Raw genomic sequence first — 25864 nt, 5'->3', positions numbered from 1 at the left:
TGTTTTAAGGAAGACAATCTAAGTCTTTTCATTTGATGAGATTTTATTTCATAGTATGGAGGCTTCTTAAATGTTGGGTAATTCTTAATTTGCGTAGTTTTGCAGTTTAGATTCTCTGTTGGATTAACGCCTTTCTCCTCCTCTGCCCAACTGCTCTCTGAGGTTGGGGTGGGAGTGAGAGCTCATATGAGATCTGCAGGCCTCGTTGCTTCCACTGGGGTCTTCAGCTGACCTCCACTCAGTTGTCGGTGGGCCTCCTTATTGCTCCCCCATGATTGAGCATTGAGTATTCTTGATGTTGCCCAGCGTGTGACTTCCCACCCGTCCTCTGAGCTTCAGCTTCCCTCTTTGGTCCTGTGCTATCTGCCTTTCTCCTTTAGGCACTCCTCCTTCCTGGGCTGATGAGTTTCTCTCCTCTTAATTTTTGAGTGTTGCTCTATATGCACATTTCCCTTCCTCTTTCCCCCACCCCTCCCTTTTTCCTTCCTTCCATTTCTCTCTCCTTTCTCCTTCCCTCTCCCTCCCCTCTTTGTTTAGTCATTTCTGTGATTTGGCAGGGAGAGGAGTGGTCCTATGCTATCTGCCTTTCTCCTTTAGGCACTCCTCCTTCCTGGGCTGATGAGTTTCTCTCCTCTTAATTTTTGAGTGTTGCTCTATATGCACATTTCCCTTCCTCTTTCCCCCACCCCTCCCTTTTTCCTTCCTTCCATTTCTCTCTCCTTTCTCCTTCCCTCTCCCTCCCCTCTTTGTTTAGTCATTTCTGTGATTTGGCAGGGAGAGGAGTTGCAATGTGAGCTTAGCTTGCCATTTTGAAACTGGAAGCTAATGTGTTGTTGTTCTTTCTTACACCCAGACCTCCGTATATGCTATATCCTCTAATGGGAGTGCCCCTCCTGTCATATCTGCATGGCAAATTCATACTTATCCAGTAAATCACTACCTCTTCTGTGAAGCCTTCCGTAATCTTCAGGCAGAGTTCATTTCTTCCCTTCTGTTCCCGTGGTGATTTTGCATACTTTATTTTAGTATTTATTATATGTATTATAATTTGCAGTCATGTCTATGTTGGCTCAGTTGACTATGAGCTTTTATCTGTGTGTATTTCTTGTTTGATATATGGTAGGTACTCAATAAACATTTGTTCAGTTAGTGAATGAATGGTTTTAAACAAGATGAAATTAATTTCACATATAGATGTGATTGCAAAGTAATTACCAAGCTAAATCTGATATTCAACCTGAGGATTTTTATTGCTTAACCTCCCCCAGTCCCTTGCAATACATGAATCTGTGCTGTGTGTTCTCCTGATAATTCCTCTCCTGAGCTCTTTTTAGAATTAGCTCAGCAAACACAATCAGTCTCATCATTTTCCTTTGTTACACATATTTTGACAAGCTTGACTTGTGTGTCTTCTTCACCACATTTGGCTTTGAACAAATTTTTGGCTTTTACTAAATATTGAACCTGTCTTTTAAAAAGAATTTTTTTTCTGAACATGCCTAGGGGTATTCATAGCCTTAAGCTCCCCAAAATGGGCATCCTGTCTTTTCTTTTTGAAATTCTGATAGAGTCGAGTACATTGCTAGGCTAGAATTCTGAAAAGGATTTCTAAAACTTTCAAGCACTTGGCAACATTGTAAGAATCACCCTACAGATTCTGAAAGCCACTGCTTTGAAAGAAATGCCATTCATTTGAATTCCAGAGTTACCGTGTGTTTGCTTTCCAAAAAAAATAGACATTTGTGATAACACCTTAAAGGATGTCACATAAGAGAAAGAAAAAAGACTGTACTGTTAACCAAAAGTGTAACACTGATGTCTGGAGTCCTTGTGACCCTGAGGTGCGCTCACAGGAGTGATCTCCTGAAGAAGGCACCGCAATTTAAAATTATTTTGGGTCCTCTCATGGTTCCTGGTAAAATGCATAATGTAGGTTTATTTATTCCGTAAATGTTTTGTTGGTTTTCCTGCTATACCCACCACATAATGACGAGACATTTTTTCCCTTTTGGGTGCATGTGAACAAAAAGCAATGTCTTCTGTGTCACAGAGGAGATGTGAAGACTAGATGTGAAGAGGAATTTTCTAGGCGTGTATGTCAGTAAGGGGCCATGGCTACACACAACGGAAAACCCTGGTTAGCTGGGTTAAACCTGAAATTAGATAGATTTTCCTTCAAATCAAGATTACTTGTTAAAAATTATTTTACATTATGTTCACTTTATTTTTCACTTGAAACCGGTTGCTCAATTTTTGTTTAGAAATACAGTTTAATAAGATGGGCTGCCTACTCACCCCATTCCATCAACATAAGGAGAGCTTTGTAGACATAAGAAGGCCTCTGTCTTCAGAAAATCAAAGGCACTGTGTATGATTCTTTGTAAAGAATGTGAAATACCAATGTGTTATTTTTCAAGATAGGCTAAATTCTGTATAGAAACTTCATGTGCTCCAAACCCATGATGATCTTGGAAAAAGTAAAAGCAAAAACTCAGAATTCGTGGCTTAATTTTGAGAACCCATGCTTAACTTTTAAATCACTGTCTTTACTCAAACTGAATTTTTATCTTATCTTTTGATATCACTTTGCTTATCAGAGCAAGTAACAGTTTTATCGTTGTTTTTCCATCTCAGACACACAAAGAGACTTGGACAAGTCACTTATCTTCCCTGAGCCCCAGTTTCTTCCTTTGCAAAAGGAGGATGTAAATTCCTGGTTTCTGAGCTCTAAAATGCTTTCAGTGAAGCTGAAATTATCTACGTAGTTACATGCATAGCACGCACATGCCCTAAATATCCTTTGTGTACATATATATGGTCTACCTATATGCAGTTCATTGGTAAGGAATTTGTTGTGTAGACTGTGGGAAGTTGCCCAAATGTCCTTTTCAAAAAAAAAATTTGTTTTAGATTTTATTTGTTTATTTTAGAGGGAGAGAAAGCGGGGAAAAGCAGACAGGGAGGGATGGGGAGGGGGAAAGACTCTCAAGTAGGCTGCACGCTGAATGCAGAGCTCCACGTGGGGCTTGATCTCACAACCCTGAGATTGCGACCTGAGCTGAACTCAAGTCAGACACTTAACCAACTGAGCCACACAGGTGTCCCCCAAATGCCCTTTGAGGGCCACTGTACTTACTCCCTCAGTTACCACACTGTGGGCTGCTGATGGTGGACAGCTGTGTCCCTTCCTAGGTATTACTTTGTGCTGATAGAAGTTGTCTGCTCAAGGTTCTGCCCCCTCCATGGCAGCCCTCATCTAATCACTGATTATCTTGATTGATTTAGGAGCACAAAGGCCCAGCTGCCTTTCCCCAAATGGGGAACCATTAAAGGGCCATCTAAGCTCCAGAACCCCAAGTAGGATCCTCTGAGATCTTTGTTGTAGCTATATTGCAGTTTGAATTTTTTTCTCTGCCCAGTCCTCCTTCCCTCATCCCTGAGAACATTTGTTCCCAAGATCATTCCCCCAATAAACCTCCTGTACACCAGTCTCCATCTGAGAGTCTGCTTCTTAGGGAAACTAATCCATAACAACATGCATTTCTAGAAATGAATTTATCCCTCTTTGATTTGGCTGCCGTTTAAACAATGATGTATCTGATGTGTCATGAAGCAAAACAAAGCTTGCTGATGAATCTAGAGTTGAATATACATTTTTTGCTTTATTAAGGAGTGTCCTAATAGATATGCTGATCTACCACCTGCCCAGCCATACACCTGTACGTGGTACAACCATGAGGCTTAGGATAGTTCACATTTTGAATAAATACTTTTTATTCCTTTAGTTTATGACTTTTAATCTTGAATAGAAAGATAAGTGATTGAATTTGGTTTCTGCAGTCAAATATACTTTAGAGTCTAATAATTGAAATGTCTGGATTAATAAAAATGTACTTTATATGAAATCTACAAAATTTTGCAGCCTTGAGGATTCAGATCTAGTCAACTCGGTGAATATATTTCGAGTTTATTACAAAAAGAAAGAAAGAAAGAAAGACAGACAGAAAGAAAGAAAAAGGAAAAGAGCTAACCCACTGTTTTCCATGGTTTCTATGGGCAATTAAGTTGTTAATTTTTATTGATAGGGTGTCAGCATTGTATAAAGGGAAACATGTCCTCCATTACTAGTTGATTGGTTTAATTACTATAAAAGTCTTGGTAATATATATTCACTTATTTTTAAGTTTTTCTGTTTTCTAAGATACTGTTTATTCCGCTTGCACTCAAAGCTTGTTTACTTTAGGGAACTTTCTATTAACACTGATGCTTTTTATTCAGAGTCTAGTTGATAGTATATATACCAAATGCCCCTGAACTGTGGTTCTGGTATGAGCTGTTAATTTGTTGTTTAATGTTCAGGTTGCCTGTGTGTGTTTCTTTTCCTGTTTAATTTCAAAGCTCGTTATTACTCATACTTATTTTCTCAGAAGAATTGCCTTGTACGTGCCCGCTGTGTACCTCAGACAGAGGGAGCTGTGTCAGTACGACGGAAGGAATCCAGCTTGCCAAAGAACTGGGAGCTACCTACCTTGAACTACACAGCCTTGATGACTTCTATATAGGGAAATATTTTGGAGGAGTGGTAAGTGGCAATCCCTGTTACATAAATTTAAGTCATTTGTCAGGTTGGCTGTGTAGCTATTTTTTAGAACCTCAATTAGAACTTTAGTTTTAAAAGCATGATTGGTTTTAACTTTGAGAAACACACTGAGAGTAGAAGTAAAGAGTAAAATTATAATTTTATTTTTCTATCCAAATGAAGCATTTTCTGTTGTCCAATAGGATATTTTAGAATTTTCCGTTTGGTGACAGTGTTGTGTTTTGTTGTACATATCGAATCATATTTACTTACACAAACCTGCGGTGTCATTTGATTCGTAATCTTTATATAGTTCAACGAGCCTTACAACTCAAACCATTGGGCCCTGAAAGTTCTCCTTCATTTCTACTACAATTTGAAAAGAATGATTTTTCTTCCTCCACGTGTGCGTCGTCAAGATTTTGTATACTCCTAAATGATTCAGCTCAAAAATGTCCATAGAAACTACTTATACAAATAGCTTGTTGGGGCACCTGGGTGGTGCAGTCGGTTGAGTGTCCGACTTTTGATTTCTGCTCAGGTCATGATTTCAGGGTCTTGAGATCGAGCCCTCGGCCTCCACGTTCAGCGAGGAGTCTGCTTCTCTCCTCTCCCTTTCCCTCGGCCCCTTTCCCTGCTTGCGTTTACATACGCTCTCTCTCTCTCAAATAAATAAATCTTAAAAAAAGACATTTGGGATTTGCTTGCTCTGTAACTATGGCATTTATTGGGTCCTATAGGCATTTTGAGGCCCGTCTTAGCACACAGCATCTACCCTACTCTATTAGGACTGTGTGGTGCTTGGAGAATAGTGTGGAGCTGTATCATGTAAGTATTAACTGACTTTGGAACTATCTTTTCAACCCTCTAAGAAGTGACTCCACTCAACAGACACATTTGTTAAACATGGATGAGAGGTTTAAACCAAAGCAAACCCTGCATGAAGCAGGAGCACTCTGAACTTCTCCATTAGTTCCCTGGATCTCCGTCAAGTACTCTTTCCAATATGCCAGAATATTCATTATGTTGATCCATGTCAACATGTTGAGGTCTCCACAGATGACTGTAGAAATTTTGTTTGTTCCAGACAGTTACCAAACTCCAAATAAAAACCAAAGATAAAATAAGAACCAAATATAAATGGTTCTGATTTCTATCATGTATAAGTGGCTATTATACAGCCCACTAATGTAAAGAAATGTTGATAACATAGCATTAAGGAAGATAGACTCACAATATTGGTATCATAATGACTGTGAGAAACTTTTGTCTTATTTATTTGCAGTGATAAATTAAAAGTAGAAAGGGTGGAAAGGTAGAGAGGACTGAAATCTAATTTTCCTGTCAAAGATATTATGTTGTAGTGGATTTTAAAAAATCTTAATTTAGTCTAAGAATCTTGCATTTTCTTGAAATATTCAGGAAACTGGGGAAAAATGATAGCTTGGTTTCATGTGTTGGAGAGGAGGGGGCTGGCTCTCTTGGGGGTCTGGAGGTCTCCTTGTTCCCTGCTCCACTTCCTGAACCTGAGATCTCAAGGTCTCTCTTCCCACCTGCCAACTTACAAGCCCACTTTGCTCGCTTCTGCGTCCTCCTCCTTGTTTCTCTTTGTTACTCACACCTGGTGTTGCAGTTAGAGTTGGATGCATGATAAGGATTGAAGATGTGGTCAAGGTTGGAAGAAAGACATGGCAGTTTCTTTTTTCCTTAAGACTTGGTGAGACTATGGAAATAAGATCAGAATTATCTGTTTTGAGATTGTTGAAAAGTACGGCTTCGATCTTGAGTGTAAGAAATAGTGGTACTTGCAGGAGTATAGGTGGGGGTGATAATGTCCGAGTGCAAGGAGCATTTTAAACCTTGTATTTAAGGGTCAGGGATGAAGACTTGGGCTAGAGGGCTTTGTGCCCTTCAGCTTTAGAGAGCCCCATCTGGCCCTCCTCCAGTTGCCCCGCCGTGGCAAAAGTTGATGGAGCCAAGGGGGTATGCCCACCTGGCGCTGGTAGCCCTTCTAGACCTGCACCATCCATTATGGTAGCCACCAGCCACAGGCGGCGATTTGTGTTTAAATTAAAGAAAATTCACTTCCTCAGATGCACTACCCATATTTCAGGTGCTTAATAGCTACATGTGGCTTGTGGCTACTCTATTCAATAGCACAGATATTACAGAGCATTTCCATCAACCCAGAACAACACTGTACAATAGAACAGTGCTGCAACCGTGTTCCAAAACCCAGGAGCCTAGAATTCTCTGACCAGCGCTCTCAGTCTGTTTCTCTGGCCTGTGCAGGCCTTTTTCCTGGATCAGTCCTCCTGAAAGTGGATTGCATTACTAGTGCGTGTGTGTCCATAGGTCTGAAAGGTGGCCAAAGGATGGCTGCATATGAGGAATGGGGGAGGGGAAAGTAGAGTTTGGATACGCAAGCGTGGATGTCTACTTGTATGCATAAAGCTCCTCAAGGCATGGGATGGAGCAGGGGGTGAGAAGAGAAGGGGCAGTCTTGGGGCCCGGGAGTTAGGGGCCAGTTCTCCCTGTGCTGTAGGAAGCTCTGAGAAGACTGAGAATTTAAATCCAAACCTGGCCTTCTAGGCTTTCATGATGATACATTTGTCAAAGCAAGAAGATAGAATATCTTTTACATAATAGTTTGGTTTCTTTATTTACAAAGTTTAAATATTTATGTATATGGTACATAGACCTCTATTTATTCTTTTGCCCCAAGCCTCACAGTGTAAGACTTAGGCCTGGAACTGTGCGAGGAGTACGTGTGGTTAGGATTATTTTTTTTTTAAGATTTTCTTTTTGTTTTTTTGAAAGATGTTATTTGTTTATTTGAGAGAGAGAGAGAGATAGCTAAAGAGAGCACAGGGGGTGCAGGGAGAGGGAGAAACAGGCTCCCCCCTGAGCAGGGAGCCTGATGCGGGGCTTGATCCCAGGGCTCTGAGATCATGACCTGAGCTGAAGGTAGACGCTTAACCCACTGAACCACCCAGGTGCCCCCTCAGACTTTATTTTTAAGTAATTTTTACACCTAATGTAGGGCTCAAACTTACAAGCCCAAGATCCAGATTTGCATGCTCTACTGACTGAGCCAGCCAGGTGCCCCAGGATTTTTAATTTATAACCTAAAGGACGTATTTCAATGTAATTTATTCAAGAAAAAGATAGAGCATGTGTAAACGTCCCTAGCTGATATGAGCTTCTGTGACATAAAGCCGGGTCTGTCCTGCCTTGAGTTTTTCTAGTATTAACTGCTGTGGTTGCCCACGAGATGGTTATTGACAGTCACACAGTTGTACTGCTGGGCTTTCTTGATTATTCAAGAGAATAAACAGTTCCTTCTTGAATGGATAGTTTATTTATGCTTAGACAAAGCACAGTCTGTTCTACTTGATACATTTTTTAAAATAAAAATTTGTTCAAAAGTGTTTGCTAAAGCTTACATGTAGATGGTATTGGCATTAAAAACATTTGGCAAATGTGATTTGGGGTACCAATAATCATGTCAGATACATAATTTTGTTGAAGCTTTAATTAAAATTCGATTCATGTTTTAGTTGGAGTATTTTATGATTCAAGCCTTAAATCAGAAGACAAGTGAAAAAATGAAGAAAAGGAAAATGAGCAACTCATTTCATGGAATTAGACCACCTCAGCTTGAACAACCAGGTGCATTTTTAACCAATGTCTAGACGTTCAATTGATATTTATTATAGATCACTTCACAAGTCTTAGAGCGGTTGTTCCCAAATTTGAGTATGTTGAGGACTTACCTGGCATTCTTATTCAGTAAATCTGGGATGGGGTGTGGAATCTGCTTTTAAAATAAGTTTCCAGGTGATTCTGAAGCAGGTGGTACTTGAACCCATTTTTGAGGAATACTGTCTTAAACTTGAGTCTATAGCTTTTTAAAAAAATAGTGTGTGCGATGAAGAGCTATCGTAGACTCGAGTCTGAGAGAAGGAACAACGACATGCAGTGCATGAACCTTGATTGGATACGGTTCAATAAAAACATGTTAAAGACTTTCTTAGGATAGTTGGGTAAAATTGTAATATGGACTGGTAATTGGGTGACATGAGAGAATTGTTAATTTTTATATGTATGGTAATGGGTATGATTAATGGAAGAATGTCCTTATTCTTTGGAAATGAATATGACATCATTTAGAGCTAAAGTATCTTGATGATTACAACTTACTTTTAAGTGGTTCAGCAGCTTGAGGGTGTGTGTAAGTGTGTATGTAGCTAGAGATAAGGCAAACATGACAAAATGTCCATTGCAAAATCCAGGTGAAGGATATGTGTGTGGTTATCGTATCATTCTTTCAACTTTTTGAATGCTTAAAAATGTTCATAACACAAGGTTAGAGGAAAATAAAGTTAAAAATAAATAAATATAATTTTTATCAAAATTAACTTTTATCAACATTATCGCATAATTATGTCATAGAAATATAATAGTAGTACTCTATTCAGACTGATTTGTTATGGAAATTGTTTTAAAATATAGGTACTTGGTAAGTACTTGTTAAATAAATCTATATAAATTAAAAATCAGGAAAACATAAATTAGTATGGGAAGTCAATTCCAGGTTTTTTTTTTTTTTAGATGCAGATAGATCTTAGATGATACACAATTTGGCTTTGAACTTCCTGGTGTGCAAAGTAAGAGTGGAGACTTGGTCTGTTATGTAGCAAACCTGCTGCTTTAAATACTTTCCGGATGAGAAGATGGGTGGGGAATAGCCAAATAAACAATGAAGATAGATAATTTCTTGGTTCTTATTATTCAAGAAGAGAAAACACAATAGTTCCTCTGAGAAAGCAAAGCAGTTCATGGCATTTAGCAGTAGGAGAAATTTCTCATGGGGGTCTCCGCTTGGGGCACTAGTAGTGGACAGGGCTTTCCGAAGTGTCAAGTGTCTGGTCAGCAAATGCTGTCTCTGTTCTCCCAGGTGGTACCTTGTGCCCTTTTGTTAAGTATCACACTGAACATTCATTCTGGTGCTCGTTTCTTCTAAGGATAGATCCTGGGCTCTGGGGCATGTGGCTTTCAGATTGTCCTTAAGCCATTAGGGGTCTGTGAGGTGCCTTAGGCTGTGGAGGGAAGGGGTACAGTTCAGGAAAAGCCTAGCCACCAAAGTACTTTGTTATTATCAGTTTTAGAAACTGGAGTTTTGCTTTAAAGAATTTTCATTCCTAAAAAAGTTTGAATTCTGATTTAGAAGATTGTGTATCTTTCAAGCAGCCCTTTACAGACAACACTTTCCTCAGTTCAGCTTGGGATAAAAGCTAGCCAGCAGATATTTCACAGTTAGGGTCTCTGATGAGGGCCTAGGGTGTGATGCTCTTGGGGATATTCTGAATTGACTGAGGGCTCATTATCTTTGTTAGTGATCAAACTAGGAAATGGAAGGTTACATCCTTTTTTTGGAAAGTGGGGAGTCTAACCAACACTCTACCTGAGGTGTGCTGAGGGGGAAAGACTGGTTCTTGTTTTACTAGGAGGGAAAAAATATTAATTTTAGGATCAAAACAAAATGGTCAAGATGGTTTCAAACAATGGAGTCCCAAGACTCTGAGGACGGGCTTTGAGAGGTTACAGTTTTCATAATTTAATTTTACAATTTCCTCCCCCCTCCATGTCCAAACCCAGGAGGAAAACGACTTCAAATGTGAGGTTAGGTTCTTCAGAGCTAGCTCAGTAATTTGTTTGAATTTTTTATCAGGTGGAAGTAAGGAATGATAACTACCAACATACTAAAATTTAGTCTTTGGAGAGGTATTTTATTTGGGGACATGCAAATAATGAGAAGTACTATTTTATTGCTGTTAATGGCATTAGTATAATTTTCATTTGCACTATAAAAAGTACAGTATTTCTGTGACTGTTATCTCAGGATAATTAATTTATATGTGTTTATAATTAGATTAAGTTACACAAAATTGCTGTTTTCGTAGGTCACAAATGGCCAAATGTTGGCAATTTCATATGGCTCAACTTAATAATACTAAGAAGATATTCTTTTGTTGTGTTTAAAAGAAACCTGAAATGATTAGGTCTATAGACCTAAAGAATAATCTATCACTTTTATTTTCTTTTTTGAAACAGAGAAAATGCCCGTCTTAAAGGCTGAAGCATCGCATTATAACTCTGATTTAAATAATTTACTGTTCTGCTGCCAGTGTGTGGATGTGGTATTTTACAACCCAGATTTAAAGGAAGTTGCCGAGGCCCACAAGATTGTTCTGTGTGCCGTAAGCCATGTTTTCATGCTACTTTTCAATGTGAAGAGTCCCGCAGACATTCAGGATTCCAGTATCATCCGAACTACCCAGGACCTCTTCGCTATCAACAGAGACACTGCATTTCCAGGTGCTAGTCAGGATTCTCCAGGCAACCCACCCTTACGTGTCATTGTCAAAGACGCCCTCTTCTGTTCTTGTTTGTCGGACATTCTGCGCTTCATTTATTCAGGTATCTTGTTAAATGGTTCTGGTACGTTCTCTTAAGCTTTTGAAAGCAACTGTGCCTGTGGTCCTCAGGTGTATTGGTTAATTTCAGTTTTATCTTCTTTCTACCTTCTGAGGCAAGGATTATACATGAAATAGTCTTTATATACAGGAATTCGTTCAAGCTTTCCATCTTCCTTATAAGTTTGCTTGCCCTGGTTTTAAATCTACTTGTGAAAATAATAATTTCTTTTCCTACTGAGCAGATGTGTTAGTATTTTATTTAAACAAAAATATCCAAAATGTAGGGGCGCCTGGGTAGCGCAGCTGTTAAGCATCTGCCTTCGGCTCAGGGCGTGATCCCGGCGTTATGGGATCGGGCCCCACATCAGGCTCCTCTGCTGGGAGCCTGCTTCTTCCTCTCCCACTCCCCCTGCTTGTGTTCCCTCTCTCGCTGGCTGTCTCTCTGTCAAACAAATAAATAAAATCTTTAAAAAAAAAATATCCAAAATGTGAAAATACGAGAATTTATTGTCTAGACTAACTCTAAAGAAACAAAATTTTCAAAGTCTAAATGAAAATAAGTATCTGCATCTTTTTTTAAAGGATTTATTTGAGAGAGAGAGAGCGAGAGAGAGCGCGAGCACGGACTACAGAGAGGGTGAGTGGAGGGAAAGACAGAGAGAGAGGAAGCCGACTGCCAGATGAGTGGGGAGCCCAATGTGGGGCTTGGTCTCAGGACTCTGAGGTCATGACCCTGAGATGATGACCTGAGCCGAAACCAAGAGGCAGATGCTTAACCAGCTGCGCTTCCCAGGCTCCTCAGTATCTGCATCTTGAAAGCTGGCCATTTATTCACTTTTCTGTTTTACTCTTAGATTTTGGAGGGAATTGAGAGAAATTAGGGTCCTTGCGTTCAGTTTAGCAACTGGAAACAGTATCTAATGTTAGTTTAGACTGAGATCTGAACAACTTTGTTTAATTTAATTAATTAATTTTTAAGATTTTATTTTTAAGTCATCTCTACACCTCAGTGTGGGGCTTGAACCCACAACACCAAGATCAAGAGTCACACACTCCACCAACTGAGTCAGCCAAGCACCCTGACTTTGACTCTTTTAGATTTTACTTTTTTTTCTTACAGTGCACTTATCTTTTTAAGATAGAGCTTATCAATTTTTTTTCTTCTTGTCCTTTTAAATACTTGTAGCTACTATATTTTAAAAAATAGAAGTTTTATCTGAGTCATTTTAGCTAATGAATTGAGGGTGTCACATCTAAGTGTCCCATATAAGAATGGAAAAGAATTGATGTAAAATGATTTTTAAAGTAAGCATTGAAGTAAAAATTTTCCGAGAACTTCTCTCTTTAATTTTTCGCTTGGAATCATGTTCTGATGAAATATTAAGTTAAGGTCACTCCTCTGGAATGTGGCTGGAGAAACATTCATAATCTGTTTTTAGACTTCAAAGGTTTGCAAATAAAATGCTGTTTCATATTTGTAAGAAACTTTTGGATAGTCTTCAGTTTGAAATAATAGCTGTTAATATAAGATTTTGCTTTTTTTCATTTGGGCTGTGGTTATATAATTTTACTATAAGTTAAAGTAAAAAATTAATGGTTTTGAAAAGTGCAGTTGCAGTATGAAGATTTAAGCGGATTAAAATGTATGTATATGGGGACACCTGCCGGCTCAGTCAGTAGAGCGCGTGCCTCCTGATCTCCAGGTCGTGAGTTCAAGCCCCATGTTGGGTGTGGAGATTACTTTTAAAAAAAGTTTTAAAAAACCTTTATATATGTACATACATATACCTATGTAGGAGTGGAACGGTAGTAGGTCTTACACATTATTCAGTGAATATGGCTTGGGAAAGGCATAAATAACCACTCCTACAGAGCACTCCAACACAGCGCCTTCAACATGGCAGGTTTTGTGTTGGTTGAATCAGTGAGTAGACTCTAGTAGCTGTGAATCATCATATGAATAAAGCAGACTAAACACTTCATTTACTACTACAGATTTTTATGTTTAAACTTTGAGTCTCACAGTTTAGAATTTAAGGCTAGTTCTGAAAAACAAAAATGTTTACATGTTAAAAGAAAAAAGTCATTAATGGTGTTTAGAGAACTATGAAGGAAGTGTTTGGCTTTTCAGTGATGTTACTGTTGAAATTATGAGTTATTCAGCAAGTTTGCTACAATATCTATTGAATACTTTCGAAGGCACATGAACACTTTGAAGTCAGTTATATCCTCTTTAATAAGGTAGCAATAAATAGCTAGTTGTATCTCCAGTGACAGAACCTACTTGTCTTTCTTGTAGGGAGTGATTTTTTCTTTTTCTTTTTTTTTTATAATATTATTTTTTTATTATGTTAGTCCCCATACAGTACATCCTTATTTTTTGATGTAAAGTTCCATGATTCATTACTTGCGTGTAACACCCAGTGCACCATGCAATACGTGCCCTCCTTAATACCCATCACCAGTCTATCCCATCACCCCCCCAAGCCCTCAGTTTGTTTCCCAGAGGAGTGATTTTTCTTAAATTGCAAAATTAATACATGCAGATGGAAGAAAAGGTGAAAGAAAAAAAGAAGTTCTTTCCTCAGCCCCCTTATGTGTTGACACTGATGCTATTTGAAAGCAGTTAATTTATTGAGAAACATACATTAAGGAAAATGTAATCTTGAGTAAGTGCTGTTTTCCAGGAAGCACAGTTTCCCACGGCTGGAGCATAGAGTGGGAGGTGAAGGCTTGCAGGAGATGAGGCTGGCAAGCCAGATGGAAGCTATTCATCGAAGCTGTTCTAGAATTTTAAGCATGATCAGACTGGGCTTTGACACGATCATCTCTGGCGATAGTAGGGAGGTGGAATAGAGGAGGCAAGACAGGAGTTTAATAAGGAAGCTCCATTATTCTGGAGATCAACCTCAGTAAGGCCATTATTCTGACGACAGGTGGTTGGGGCTACAGCTTGTCCATCATTTGTACCAGTGCTTTTCAAGCTTACTGTGCATGCAAGTCAGCTGGGGATCTTATCTTGTTCATGTGCAGAGCCTTTTTTTTTTTTCTTAAGATTTTATTTATTTGAGAGAGAGAGGGAGGGAGGGAGAAGGAGCACGAGCAGGGGGAGGGGCAGAGGGAGAAGCAGAGTCCCTGCTGAGCAGAGAGCCAAATGCCAGGCTCCATCTCATGCCCCTGGGGTCATGACCTGACTCACCCAGGCCCCCCTCCTATGCAGATTCTGATTCAGTAGGCTGGGGGGTGGGGCGTGAGACTGCATTTCACGCAGTCTCCCACGTCATGCTGATGCTCTGGACCGCACGCAGCTGCGCCACCTGCCCTGTGAGGAACCACGTACCAACCCTAGCCAGGGGGCTCAAAGAGGCTGGCATTCAGTCCAGAGGCCCAGGGCAGGGACCAGTCTATCAGTCTCAGGGCACAAAATCAAAATGGGGCCAGCTGCAAGACAGACTGACGTGAGCTCTTCAGAGCTGGAGCCGGAGGTGCCCTGTGGTAGCTGCTGCCTGAGGGTGGGCAGGGGGTGCTTCGTGGCTGGGTGGAAACGACGTGAGCCCAGGAAGAGCCAGTAGAGGCAGAGGTGCATCATGGCAAGGAGAGCTGGCTGCAGGCCCTTGACCAGTCAGAGGACAGGCTTCCTAACCTGCCACTGAGCTATTGCATTTCTGCTCCATTTGTTCTCTGCTTATATGTCCAGACCCAGAGAAGAGGTGGTGTCAGGTAAGAGCCCGGCCACAGGCCATCGACCTGGGGCTGCAGGGAGACCCCGATGCTTTGAGGAGAACGGAAAAGAAATGCTTTAGCAGGAACCTATTACTTATTCTGTATTTATAGAGTATAACCTCAGACTCAAACAAGAGTTACATTGTGTTTAAATTATATTTAAAAAGATATTAAAGCTGTACTTGTACAGTAAAGACAATTGTGAAAAATGGAGAAAATTTGTTAAGAAAAAAATCAACTCTTACTCTCAAATGTTGAAACACTTATTGATGTTTTGTTTTATCTCGTGCATAGGTTACCATTTATTTAGGAAATATTTTTTTATCGGGGCACCTGGTAAGCCTGGGCTTAGTTGGTTAAGCATCTGCCTTTGACTCAGGTCATGGTCTTGGGTTCCCGGGATTGAGCCCCACATCAGGCTCCTTGCTCAGTGGGAAGTCTGCTTCTTCCTCTTTCTCTGCCTCTCACCCCAGCTCATGCTCTCTCTCAATAAATAAAATCTTTAAAAAAATATTTTTAATGAAGTTTTAAATACACACACACACACACACACACACACACACACACATATTTTTAGAGACGTCAGTAAAGAGGACAGGCTTATGGGAATCTTTGTTTTCCTTGCTTTTCTTGCTGCTGTTGTTGAGCATTTTAAAACTTTTGAACCGAGCACAAGTTTGAAGACCCAGTTATGTAGTGGTTTCCTCACAGCAGCCGTGGCCTACCCACAAATCAGCTTCCGGGGGCAGTGCAGGCAGGAGCTGTTTGTACTCGAGTCTATTAGGTCGGTAAGGCAGAGGTAGAACTCCAGGACGCAGCAGGCTCAGGAATATTCGTCCTGAGCAAACATGGACTGAAAAACCATCTTCAGTCTATCTCCTGCTTAAAAAAAACAAAAACAAAAACAAATTATAAAGAATGTCTTAATTTCCTCTAAATAACATTCTTCTTTTTAATCGTTAGGAATTTGAAATTTTGTGTATATTGTGTCACCATGGACATTTGTCCTGTATTTAGAAAGGGTCTGTTGAATGGTCTGGTTAACGTTAAGGCTTCAGTGTTTTCTCCTATGCAAATTCCTAAATAAATAGACCCAGTAAAAGTAGGTGTTTCGTGTATGTTAGTTTTCTGTTGGGTAACAGCTAACACTGTATACTGTATAGGAATTGGAAGACTGTTAGCCAAAGAGAAGGAGTGGGGTCAGCAGTTTCTGGGTCTTCATCGAGTCATCCTTTATTGGCCTACAGTTGTGACATTCTCACAATACGTGATAGTCTTTATGCTTGCACATTCCTGATGCACACAATTTCAGATGGTTAGGAATTGAAATGTATGTAAGAGCCTCAAGAATTTTCCTTTGAGCTCTTCACACCACGGATGGCCCTTAGAATTTCACATGGCTGCTTGAAATGCCGCCAGAGCACATGAACATGTGGAAGGGAGCTTTCGTCCTCAGCTTGCCTGGTATCTTCCGGCTTTTGGAATTATTCTGCGGTATGCTCTTTTCTGCCCTGCCTAAAAGCACAGCTTGTATGCATGAGTGTACCGTGCTCCCCAGAACCTCAGTCAGTTCAATCAGTGCTCTGAGAACTAAACAGAAAATCTCAGTCAGTTATGCACGATGAGTAAGTTCTAGAGATCTGCTATATCATGCAATATCATGGCTATTGCTAACAACACCATAATGGACACCTAAAATTCTGCCAAAAAGATCACGTTAGATATTCTTTTTTTTTTTAAGATACATTTATTTATGTTAGAGGGGGAGAGAGAGAGAACAAGTGGGAGGACGGGTGGAGGGAGAGGGAGAAAGAATCCTCAAGCAGACTCCTTGCTGAGTGTGGAGCCAGATTGGGGCTTGATCCCAGGTCCCCGAGATCATGACCTGTGCTGAAATCAAGAGTTGGACACTTAGCCGACTGAGCCACCCAGGCGTTCCACTTGTTAAATGTTTATATCACAATTTTAAAAAAGCTAAAGAAAATCCCAGTATAAGGATTATTACTTTATTTGGACCAAAACATGTCAAAGATGACTTGGTTAGCATTTCTAATTATAAGAACAGCCCAATTCTTAGAGTCCCCTATGAACTAGTCTTAATTTAGTTACTGAGTCCTTCTGTGTCTATTCTCAGACAAATGAGTGGCCTGTAGGGATTTACCTGCTGTTCAGTCCTATGTATTTCAACTTAATTCTTGCTTTCTCTCAGATAATATTCTTTTTTTTTTTTTTTAAGATTTTATTTATTTATTTGGCAGAGATAGAGACAGCCAGCGAGAGAGGGAACACAAGCAGGGGGAGTGGGAGAGGAAGAAGCAGGCTCATAGCGGAGGAGCCTGATGTGGGGCTCGATCCCACAACGCCGGGATCACGCCCTGAGCCGAAGGCAGACGCTTAACCGCTGTGCCACCCGAGCACCCCTCTCAGATAATATCTGACTGGAGATATTGTGTAGATATTCGTTAGTTAATACAATTTCTTTTTGAGAGCTAATATCTGTTCTCCTTTAGCATATGTGAGTATAGACAATCAAAAAATACCTGCTGTTTGCTGCGTACCACTGACCCTGGGTTTTGATCATGGGTGAAATGTCTGAAGGAAGAGCAGTGATAATCAGCACCCAGTGCACCTTAAAATCACCTGGGAGGCTTTTAAAATGCTGTCTGTGCTCCAGCCCCAGAAATTCTAATTTAATTGGTCTGGGAATGATACCTCCCTGATGGTATTTTATGAAAGATGTCCAGGTAAATGTAAAGCACAGCTATGGTTGAGAATCACTGGCATAAATTCTTTTGATCTGGGTTCTGTTGGCTTCTCAGGGGTTCTTTTACTTCTGACATTTTAATGTAGACTGTAATGTCTATGTGTGTTTGGGAAATTTTCTAGGGAGACAATGCAAAGAATTTATTAGATTGTGAAAAGAATATGTGACTTTAAAGTTAAAAATCCTTAGTTCAGAAAAGTGAAAACAAGAAACCTGGATATTTCTAGGCTGAAAACCTTCAGGAATTTGAGAAGGAAGGGGAGCTGACAGTGAAGTCAGAAAAAGAGCATGAAAGGTAGGAAGAAACAGTGGTGTGCTGGAGCTGGCTCGCACCAGCTTGTGAGAGCCAATTGTGTTTATCTCTTCTCAACTCTGTGCTCTGTGATGTCATGTCGGTGGCTTGAATGTGGCCATGGTGCGAGTATTTACACCACAGAGGTAGCAAATGGACCAGATCACGGCTCTCCTGCCCGTTCCCTCTCACCTCAGGGTGCAGTATAGTAATCATGAGGGTTAGGTGAAGAGAAGTTTAAAGATACTCTAGAGTGCCAACTGCTACAGGGTTCCGCTGGAATGATGCCTGAGAGCCACTGGACTATCACTTGACTCTTCAGAGTAGCTTTGGATCTGGTTGGCTCAGGCCGGCTACAATTGCCTGCTCCCATTGGTTCAGTAAATGTTTATTATGTGCTCTCCCCATCCCTGATGTCCATGAGGGCATCTGGCAAAGTTCTGGATACAGAAAGGGGAGCATCAGAAGAAACAGATTGAGAGATCAAAAAGGATTTTGAGTTATGCGGCGGTGAGAGGACTTGCTTAAAGTCACACCAGTAATTGATGGCAGAGGTAGAACTAGGGCCTCGGTCTCCCAGTTATGCCCAACCACACTACACCTTGGTTAATTTTATTTTTAGGAGTTAGAGGACTTTCTGTAAGCCATGGGATAGATAGGGGTCATCTCTTCAAATATCATCATCAGAATCGTACTTTTGGAAACTTACCAGCATTAAGTGTGGAGATCGATTCAATGAGGAGAAGGCCACTGAGGAGCAGGCAGGCTGTATAGGAGGCTGCTCTAAGCCAAGTGAGACAAGTGCTCGGAGAAAGGAGAACTTTTGCAGATCATCCCACAGTTTTGTCAGACACAGAGGAAAGGGGCTGACAGTGTAGACAGACGTGACATGAGCCTAGGAAGAGATAGCTTGGAAGTGGGTTGGGGTACCAGGTGCGGTGATTTTGCTCCAGTGCCATGGTCATATAGCTCCTCAGGATGTTACCCACCTCCCTTCTTCAGGTTGGTTCCACGGACATGGCTATTGAACATCCTTATCTGACCCTGACAATGCGCGAGATCTTCTGAATGCATTCTGTTCCTACTGCTTATTCTTCTGATGGTAGTCACTGCCTTCCATGATTAGTACGATTTAATTCAATATGAAAAAACTACATCTGCCTTCGTACCCTGGATAAGTAAATAATTTGAGTGTCGGAAGGACTGCTTGTGATGACAACTAATATTCTGGCCGTTGCTGTCATTTTTAGGTGACCATCTATTATAAAGAGGTAGCAGCTGTCCAAGGAGGCAAACTTTAGGTTTTGAGAAATACATTAGGGGAAGGGAAGCTGATTTTTTAAAAATGTCTAAAATGTTTTCGTGTAATTACGAGGATATATATTTGGTAAAGACAAAAAATACTAAAAGAAGGAACAGTGGTATCTAATGAGAGATTTACTTTTGTACTTCCTGTTTAAACATAAAAATCCAACATATATTAATTTGTTTACAGGTGCTTTTCAGTGGGAAGAATTGGAAGAAGACATCAGGAAGAAAGTGAAAGATTCTGGGGATGTTTCAAGTGTAATTGAGAAAGTTAAATGCATTTTAAAAACACCAGGAAAGGTAAATTCCTTTATTGAAAATCAGTTTACCTTGATGTTCTTTGAATTTTAACAAATATATGATGATGAATGAATAATATTGAGTCGTGAGAAGAGTCAACAGTATAGAAATGTTTTTCTTGAGTCTATTTTTGCCATTTGAATATTTTAAACACAAACATGTATTTCTCACCATCTCAGATTTGAATTCATGTAAGAATTAAAATATGTGTGAGTCATGTCTTTAAAATGTTGATTTGTGAATTCCATCCTCTGAAACATTCCCCTGGAGCTCCAGGAATATGCAGTCTATGTCAAGAATGAAGGGCTGCCGAATCTGTCCAGTTCCATTTGAGCTTGTTAATGGGGATGCTCTCTCACTTCTCCGAGTTTAAGTCCAAGTAGTTTTCAGGAGCAAGGTGGTTTCTCTGTGGGCCTTTTTCAAGAGTTCTGAGAAATCTATTTGATCAGGTAGACAGTTAAGGATTTGTAAGATACAAGATATAAGATCTTATCTTGCATAGGTTTAAAATTATAAACAAGGTCAAAGTTTATAAAATACAGACTTTGTATACAGTTCTAAATGTGTGCATGTTAAAACTCTAGGCCCTTAGACTACACAGTCTGTAAGGGCTTTAAAAATAAATTTGTTAATGTTAGAGACAACTACATTATACAGTTGAGCCAGTGTATTCTTATTTCAGATTCTGTGCTAAACAAATTGGCTTCAGTAGATCAAAAGGTAAGCTATATGCAATGCCTAGCCGACTATAGACTTACGTTAAATATAAGAGAAATTATCATTCTTTTAGTTTTTTTATGCTGATGACTTTGTCAATTCTACAACCTAAGTTAATGACATTTTAAGTTAATATTTTATAAGTTAATATTTTAAAACTGTACTAGCTTTTAATGAAGATTCCTGACTTGAGAAAAAAAGTGTAAACAAAGTAACATGGAATTAAGGGGCAGGCCTTTTCTAGCTTGTCACACATGGAAGCAAGTATACAGAACTGTCCGTTTCACAGGGGGATGGCAGAGTGGTAGCTCTCTTGCAATCTAATTCAACTAAATAATGCTTTTGTAGGAATGTGCACCTAAACCCTGCATGCTGTTTTTCCAAATTTCTCTGGAAATACTTGTTTATAGAGCAGGGAAAATGTACACTGTGTGTATCAGTGTCTGTCCAAACTACTATCTTCCTATCTTTTTTGCCTTCAAATTCAAGGCATAGGTGACAAAGAAATCTGTTGACCCAGATTCATGATCTATCTACCTACCTATCTATTCATACATAATGTACATCTATATAGTACTGATGATATACAAATTCATAACCTTTACGTGAATGGTGAGGACAGAAGTGTTGCCTCTTATTGTAAACCTGAGCCTTTCCTTGATTGTGATTTTAAACAGTCATTCCTTCAAGTACTGAGGAAAAAAAAAAGAATTCTTATTGGGGAAGAAGCTGGGGGCTATACAATACCGTGATACTGAACTAAATTCCGTCCTTTGTACAGGAGGAAAGATGAATTCTGTGCTTTCTTCCTGTGCTTTCCTAGGGTAGAGGTCTCTCTCATTCACTGAGTACAACACAGAGCTATAACCCTGAGTTAGGAATCAGGAAATGTACATTAAGTTGTGAGTTGGCCATGAGTTATTCCTGGCTTTGAGCAAGTCTCTTCAGGACTTTCTGTAAAATGAGGAATAAATGATGATTTCAGAAGCCCTTGCTGGTTCTCAGATTCTGTGAGGCTTTTTGACTTGCTCTGCTCTGTGTGTGGCACTCACCTGAACCCTCTCCACCAGTTCCTTCCATGTGTATTAAGATCCGAGAACGTGCTTATAGGAGCAGGATTTGGACGATCCTGTTTTGCTTCTCCGCCTTGCTCATGGAAATCAGTCTGGGGTGTGTTTTCTCCCTCCTTGTGAGGACGGATAATATTTTGTTTTCCTCTTACCAAAGATTTAAATTTCCCGCCATAGTGGATTAATCCAGAGTGGAGAGTAGGAGCCATTTACTCCTACTGCTGCAGTTGTAGGCCTGATTATTTCTTAGGAATGAAGCTTTCCATATTCCCTGGATAGCCGCGCAGAGGTCAGAGTTCTGACCCAGGCAGAGGTCCTGAGATTCAGCTAGGGAAATGGAGGGAAGGGGAGGGATGAGGGCTGGCTCTTGAATGTGTTGGAATAAGGAATGTCTGAAAGATTACAGGAAGGATAAACAAAGCACCAAAGCCCAAGTGGGGTGTAGTTGGGGGCTGGAGACCCCTGAGTCCGACAGACAGAGGTACTATTACAGGGAGGCCGCCACCTAGAGCGAGCAGGTGTGTGAGCAGATAGGTGTAGTCATGGAAGAGGTTCTCTGGAACTGCGGAGTGGAGATCCAGGCGACCTTTGATAGATTCCAGGAGTCCCAGCTGTGGGTAGGACTATAAGACTGTGCATTAAGACGGAGATGAATCAGTTCATCACTCTCAGGTATTTTAGTGTTGATCTAGTAAGTAGTAGGACATGATCCGATGGGAGAAAATACGTGTTTTTTAAAATGACAAATTAAGTTTTTGCGTGTGTACTTTTTAAGCTAGTGAACAAGCGAACAGGTTGTATATGTGAACATATTTTACCAGGCATTCATAGAAGGTTGACCGTTGTCTGTTTCCCAGCTAACGCGGACGTGCTTGGATTCAGGACTTGGCGTTTCTCAGCCAGAGAGCTGTGTTTTCCCTTAGACAGTTCACGCACTGCTGAGAACGTTACACAGAGCCGCGCTGCTCCCTCTCGTGTAGCGCGTGTCCTTCTTGAGGGCAAGTTCCCGTGGCAGCCATGAGCACAGGTGCCCTGGAGGAGGAAGTCATCATTTCTTCAGATGATTAGTACAGCTTTGCAAATTCTCTAACCAACCTATAAATTTATTACCAGAGCATATCGTACATTTCCTCCTGTATTTTTGTTTTCCCTTATAGATTAATTGTCTAAGGAATTGCAAAACTTATCAAGCCAGAAAACCTCTGTGGTTTTATAACACTTCCCTCAAGTTTTTCCTTAATAAACCAATGCTTGCTGATGTTGTCTTCGAAATACAAGGTAAGGTTCAATTTTTACAAAGTTCAAAACTCTTTTTGTTTTTTCTCCTTATTTTCTTACCTAACTTTCTATTTCAGCTTTGAATATTTTGGGTGAAGAGATGACTAATCTCTAATGCAGGATATAGATTAATGCTGGCTGAATTTCAGCAAAGTCTAGGGAAATGAAGTATTTTGTTAAGACAAGAAAAGAAATTTATATTTTCCTAGTTTTTTTCCCCCTTACCATATGCTTCATTAGTTTTTAGGGACCAGCATGGAATGGACTGATCTATAATATCACGTCATTGAATATTTTTGTCCCTGTATTTCTTTAAGATACTAGTTGTTGAATCATCTGAAACCAGCCCCCTTAACATTATATTACCTGTAACTTACTCAGTTCTCTTCCTTTCTGTTTGAGCAAAGAAACTAAGCATGCGTTGAGGGTCATGCCTGGCTTACATTAGGCCTGGGTAGGTATTACTACATTTATTCCTCACAGCACTCTGAGAATTATCACCACAGCAACTGAGAGCTGCTTTTTATCTCTGTAGGAAAGTAATGCTACCTAATTTTAATAATGGTAAGCTGTTTTAATGCCCATTATTGATTATTCGCTTGGATAATTTTGCCACTTCAGTGGATTGAAAGCATAATGTTGGAAGTGAATTGTCAGGTACCTGCAACTATGCAAGAAGGCTAGGAGTTGTTTCCAAATGTATTAAGTAGAACTTCCAGTAGGCTATTACTAGAAGTAAGATAGAATTATAATTTTATGAGAGAAGTGTATGGCAGCTAGCAGTCATTTGCTTTTTAAAATTTTTCCTCAGGAAGATTCATTTTAACTTGGGCCACTTGCCAAGACAGTGAATTGGAAACTTCCCAAGTGCCTTCTGATAAGCTCCAGTCAGCACTGTTTGAAATGTGAGCATGAGACACGAGAATGGGACAATAAGGGTGACCCTGAAATACATAAAAAATGATTTGGGGGAAAAAAGCTAACAAGAGACTGTATTTGCTTATAATTTGCATAGGGTGCCTTCACACCCCACGTCATCATAGTGTAACCTGCTGAAAAGCTTCTTAAAAGGAATATGCCACATACGAAAATACACGTTAAGAGGAAAGAAAGAAACAGTGATGTGGAGAATTATTTCTCCTTATAATCTCTTGCTTTTCTCTCACAATTCCACCTGCCAACTCTTTTGCGGGCCCCCGCCTGGCCCCCCACCTAGGCAGAGGCTGGGTGTGGGCAGGCTAGTTGGGGGCCTTGCTAATGCTCAGCTGCTCTTTGTAGCGTCGTCAGCTCAGAACCACGGCCCCCCAAGGCCGGGAGCTGAGACAGCAGGCACGGGTGGAAGCGGGGTCTAGCAGCAGCTTCTCTGCCATCTGTGGGAGGATGGTTCTGGAGTTTGGTAAGAGAGCTCTAGTGTGCAGAAGGGAGCAGTGCTGTCTCCTCTGGAGGCAGGTTCACCGGTAGTGACCAGGACTAGAGAGACCTGGCTGGGATCTTGTGTGAGTGCGTATTTACCGGACTGGTGTGCCTGTGCTACTTTACCTCTCTGATCCTTCGTTTCCTTGCCTGTAACGTGGGGACACTGATCTCTACCTGGTAGAGTGGTCATGAGGATCGGGATGGTGCATGTAACGGTATATGAAAGCTCCCATGGTACATATTCTAAATCTCTCTTGAACTGAGCAAGTTTCCTATTTTCAGAATAAAACAAAAAATATTCTAAAAATTTTATTTATGAAACTTGGAAAGTAATGGGAAGAAGGTATGAGAAACGTAGGATTTTATTTTAGTGTATAGTATAAACAAAAATCTTTGATAATTTATGTTAAGGTTATTAGGAAACTTGGGCTTTCAAATTTTATTTCACTCTTAAGCATTTTCCTTTAAAAACAAAGTTTCTAAAACTGTAACAACAGTTGAATTCTACAAAGGAAAGATACTTAGGCCTTGACATTTTCAAATAACATGTTTATCTTTTAACTAGAAAATTGATGCCCCCCCTTTCATTCTTCAGGTTTATCTTATTGCTGGTTGGTATAAGAACACTGGATTGTGTTCATTTGGCATATTTTATACAGTGTTTATATATTTATACAGTTTTTATACTATGTTGAAAAATGTGACTATATTGCATTATGGTTTCACAATGGAACAGTTTATAATACCAAACAGTAGTTGGAAAAGGTGAGAAACGAAGTGACGATTTTCTGAGCAGAAGGTATAATGGTTTTCCAAGCCAAATCCAAAGCTTGAAATGGGTTTGACAGTGCTTTAAAGTACTGGGTGTTTTCCTGCTGGTCTTGTAACTGTTGTAACTATATTATCAATGGGAAATTTCTCATTAAAGTTCCAAGGTTACTTATCAAATTCCTTCCCCATCTACTGTCCATTTGGTATTTGGTTCAATATGAAATCCCTCTGCTTAACCCAAATAAGAGGCTGTCTAGTTTGTTTAAGCCATGCTTCTGCTTTTCCTTTCCTTTTTTTTAATAGTCCTACTTCAGATTTTAAAAAACCTTAGAATTATAAGCCCAATTGCATTACCTGTTTGGATTCTTTGTGAATTGTTGTGTACAAAGATAAGCAGCGTGTTTAATCATGGAGACTGGTCATCTCCATCAGTGGACATTGTTCCATTGAGAGCAGGAGGCCTAATGGCACAAGGGCAGGGAGGGGAAAGAGCTGAGAGGGGATGATGCCTGTTAGCAGGTGTCTGATGACTCAGTAGCAATGTTCACTGTATGTAGCCTCTTCTCCCTGCTCCTCTGGGAGGTGCATTTGTGCCAAGCATAGCTCTAAGCGTTGAGCTCAGAACTGGTAATGTTGGGCATTGTGTGTGAATCCTAGGGGATTATTGACAAATTATTGTCACTGGGCTTAGGTGGAACTCTTCTTTTCTGAATCAGAAGACGTTTTGCTTGGATTTAGAGAAGCTGAAGAATCCAATCATTGTAAATATTTTTTAAATTTTTTTTAAAGATTTATTGATTTATTTGAGAGAGAGGGAGAGGGGAACAGAGAGAGAGTCTTTTAAGCAGACTCCATGCTGAGCGCAGAGCCCGGTGGAGGACTCAATCTCATGAGCCTGAGATCACGACCTGAGCTGAAACCGAGTCAGACGCTTAATTGACTGTGCCACCCAGGTGTTCCTCATTGTAAAATATTTTAGGATATTTTACATAGCATAGAATATGTGCTCCTGAGAGGTCTGCAATTTTAGGGGTATATAGGTGAAGACTATTGAGCAGAGCCGAGTGGTTTGGCTCATAGAGTTACTTTTTGGAAGACTTTGTCATTCTCATTGGCTGTGGTGTCTTCCACCAAATTAAAAGCTTAATTGCTCCCAAGCAGGGG

General features: G+C 40.1%; 1 protein-coding gene across 2 annotated transcripts in view; it reads left to right on the top strand.

The window, feature by feature from the left end:
* Nucleotides 1–25864, top strand: part of RHOBTB3 (Rho related BTB domain containing 3) — a 53205-nt gene that overhangs the window by 10317 nt on the left and 17024 nt on the right. Inside the window, exons 4-8 of one of the 2 annotated variants that reach the window (XM_045796453.2) lie at nucleotides 4431–4582; nucleotides 8140–8251; nucleotides 10697–11062; nucleotides 19336–19448; nucleotides 22393–22513. In XM_045796453.2, the coding sequence (XP_045652409.1) occupies nucleotides 4431–4582; nucleotides 8140–8251; nucleotides 10697–11062; nucleotides 19336–19448; nucleotides 22393–22513 (864 nt within the window). Of the gene's footprint in view, nucleotides 1–4427; nucleotides 4583–8139; nucleotides 8252–10696; nucleotides 11063–19335; nucleotides 19449–22392; nucleotides 22514–25864 lie in introns of both variants that reach the window. The other variant, XM_045796452.2, reaches the window with a different exon arrangement.

This window comes from Ursus americanus, chromosome 5 (assembly GCF_024610735.1).
Source record: "Ursus americanus isolate L20-20 chromosome 5, mUrsAme1.1.p, whole genome shotgun sequence".
Lineage (NCBI taxonomy): Eukaryota > Metazoa > Chordata > Mammalia > Carnivora > Ursidae > Ursus > Ursus americanus.
The sequence above is the reverse complement of the archived record's forward strand: the minus strand, read 5'-3'. Positions and strand labels throughout refer to the sequence as shown.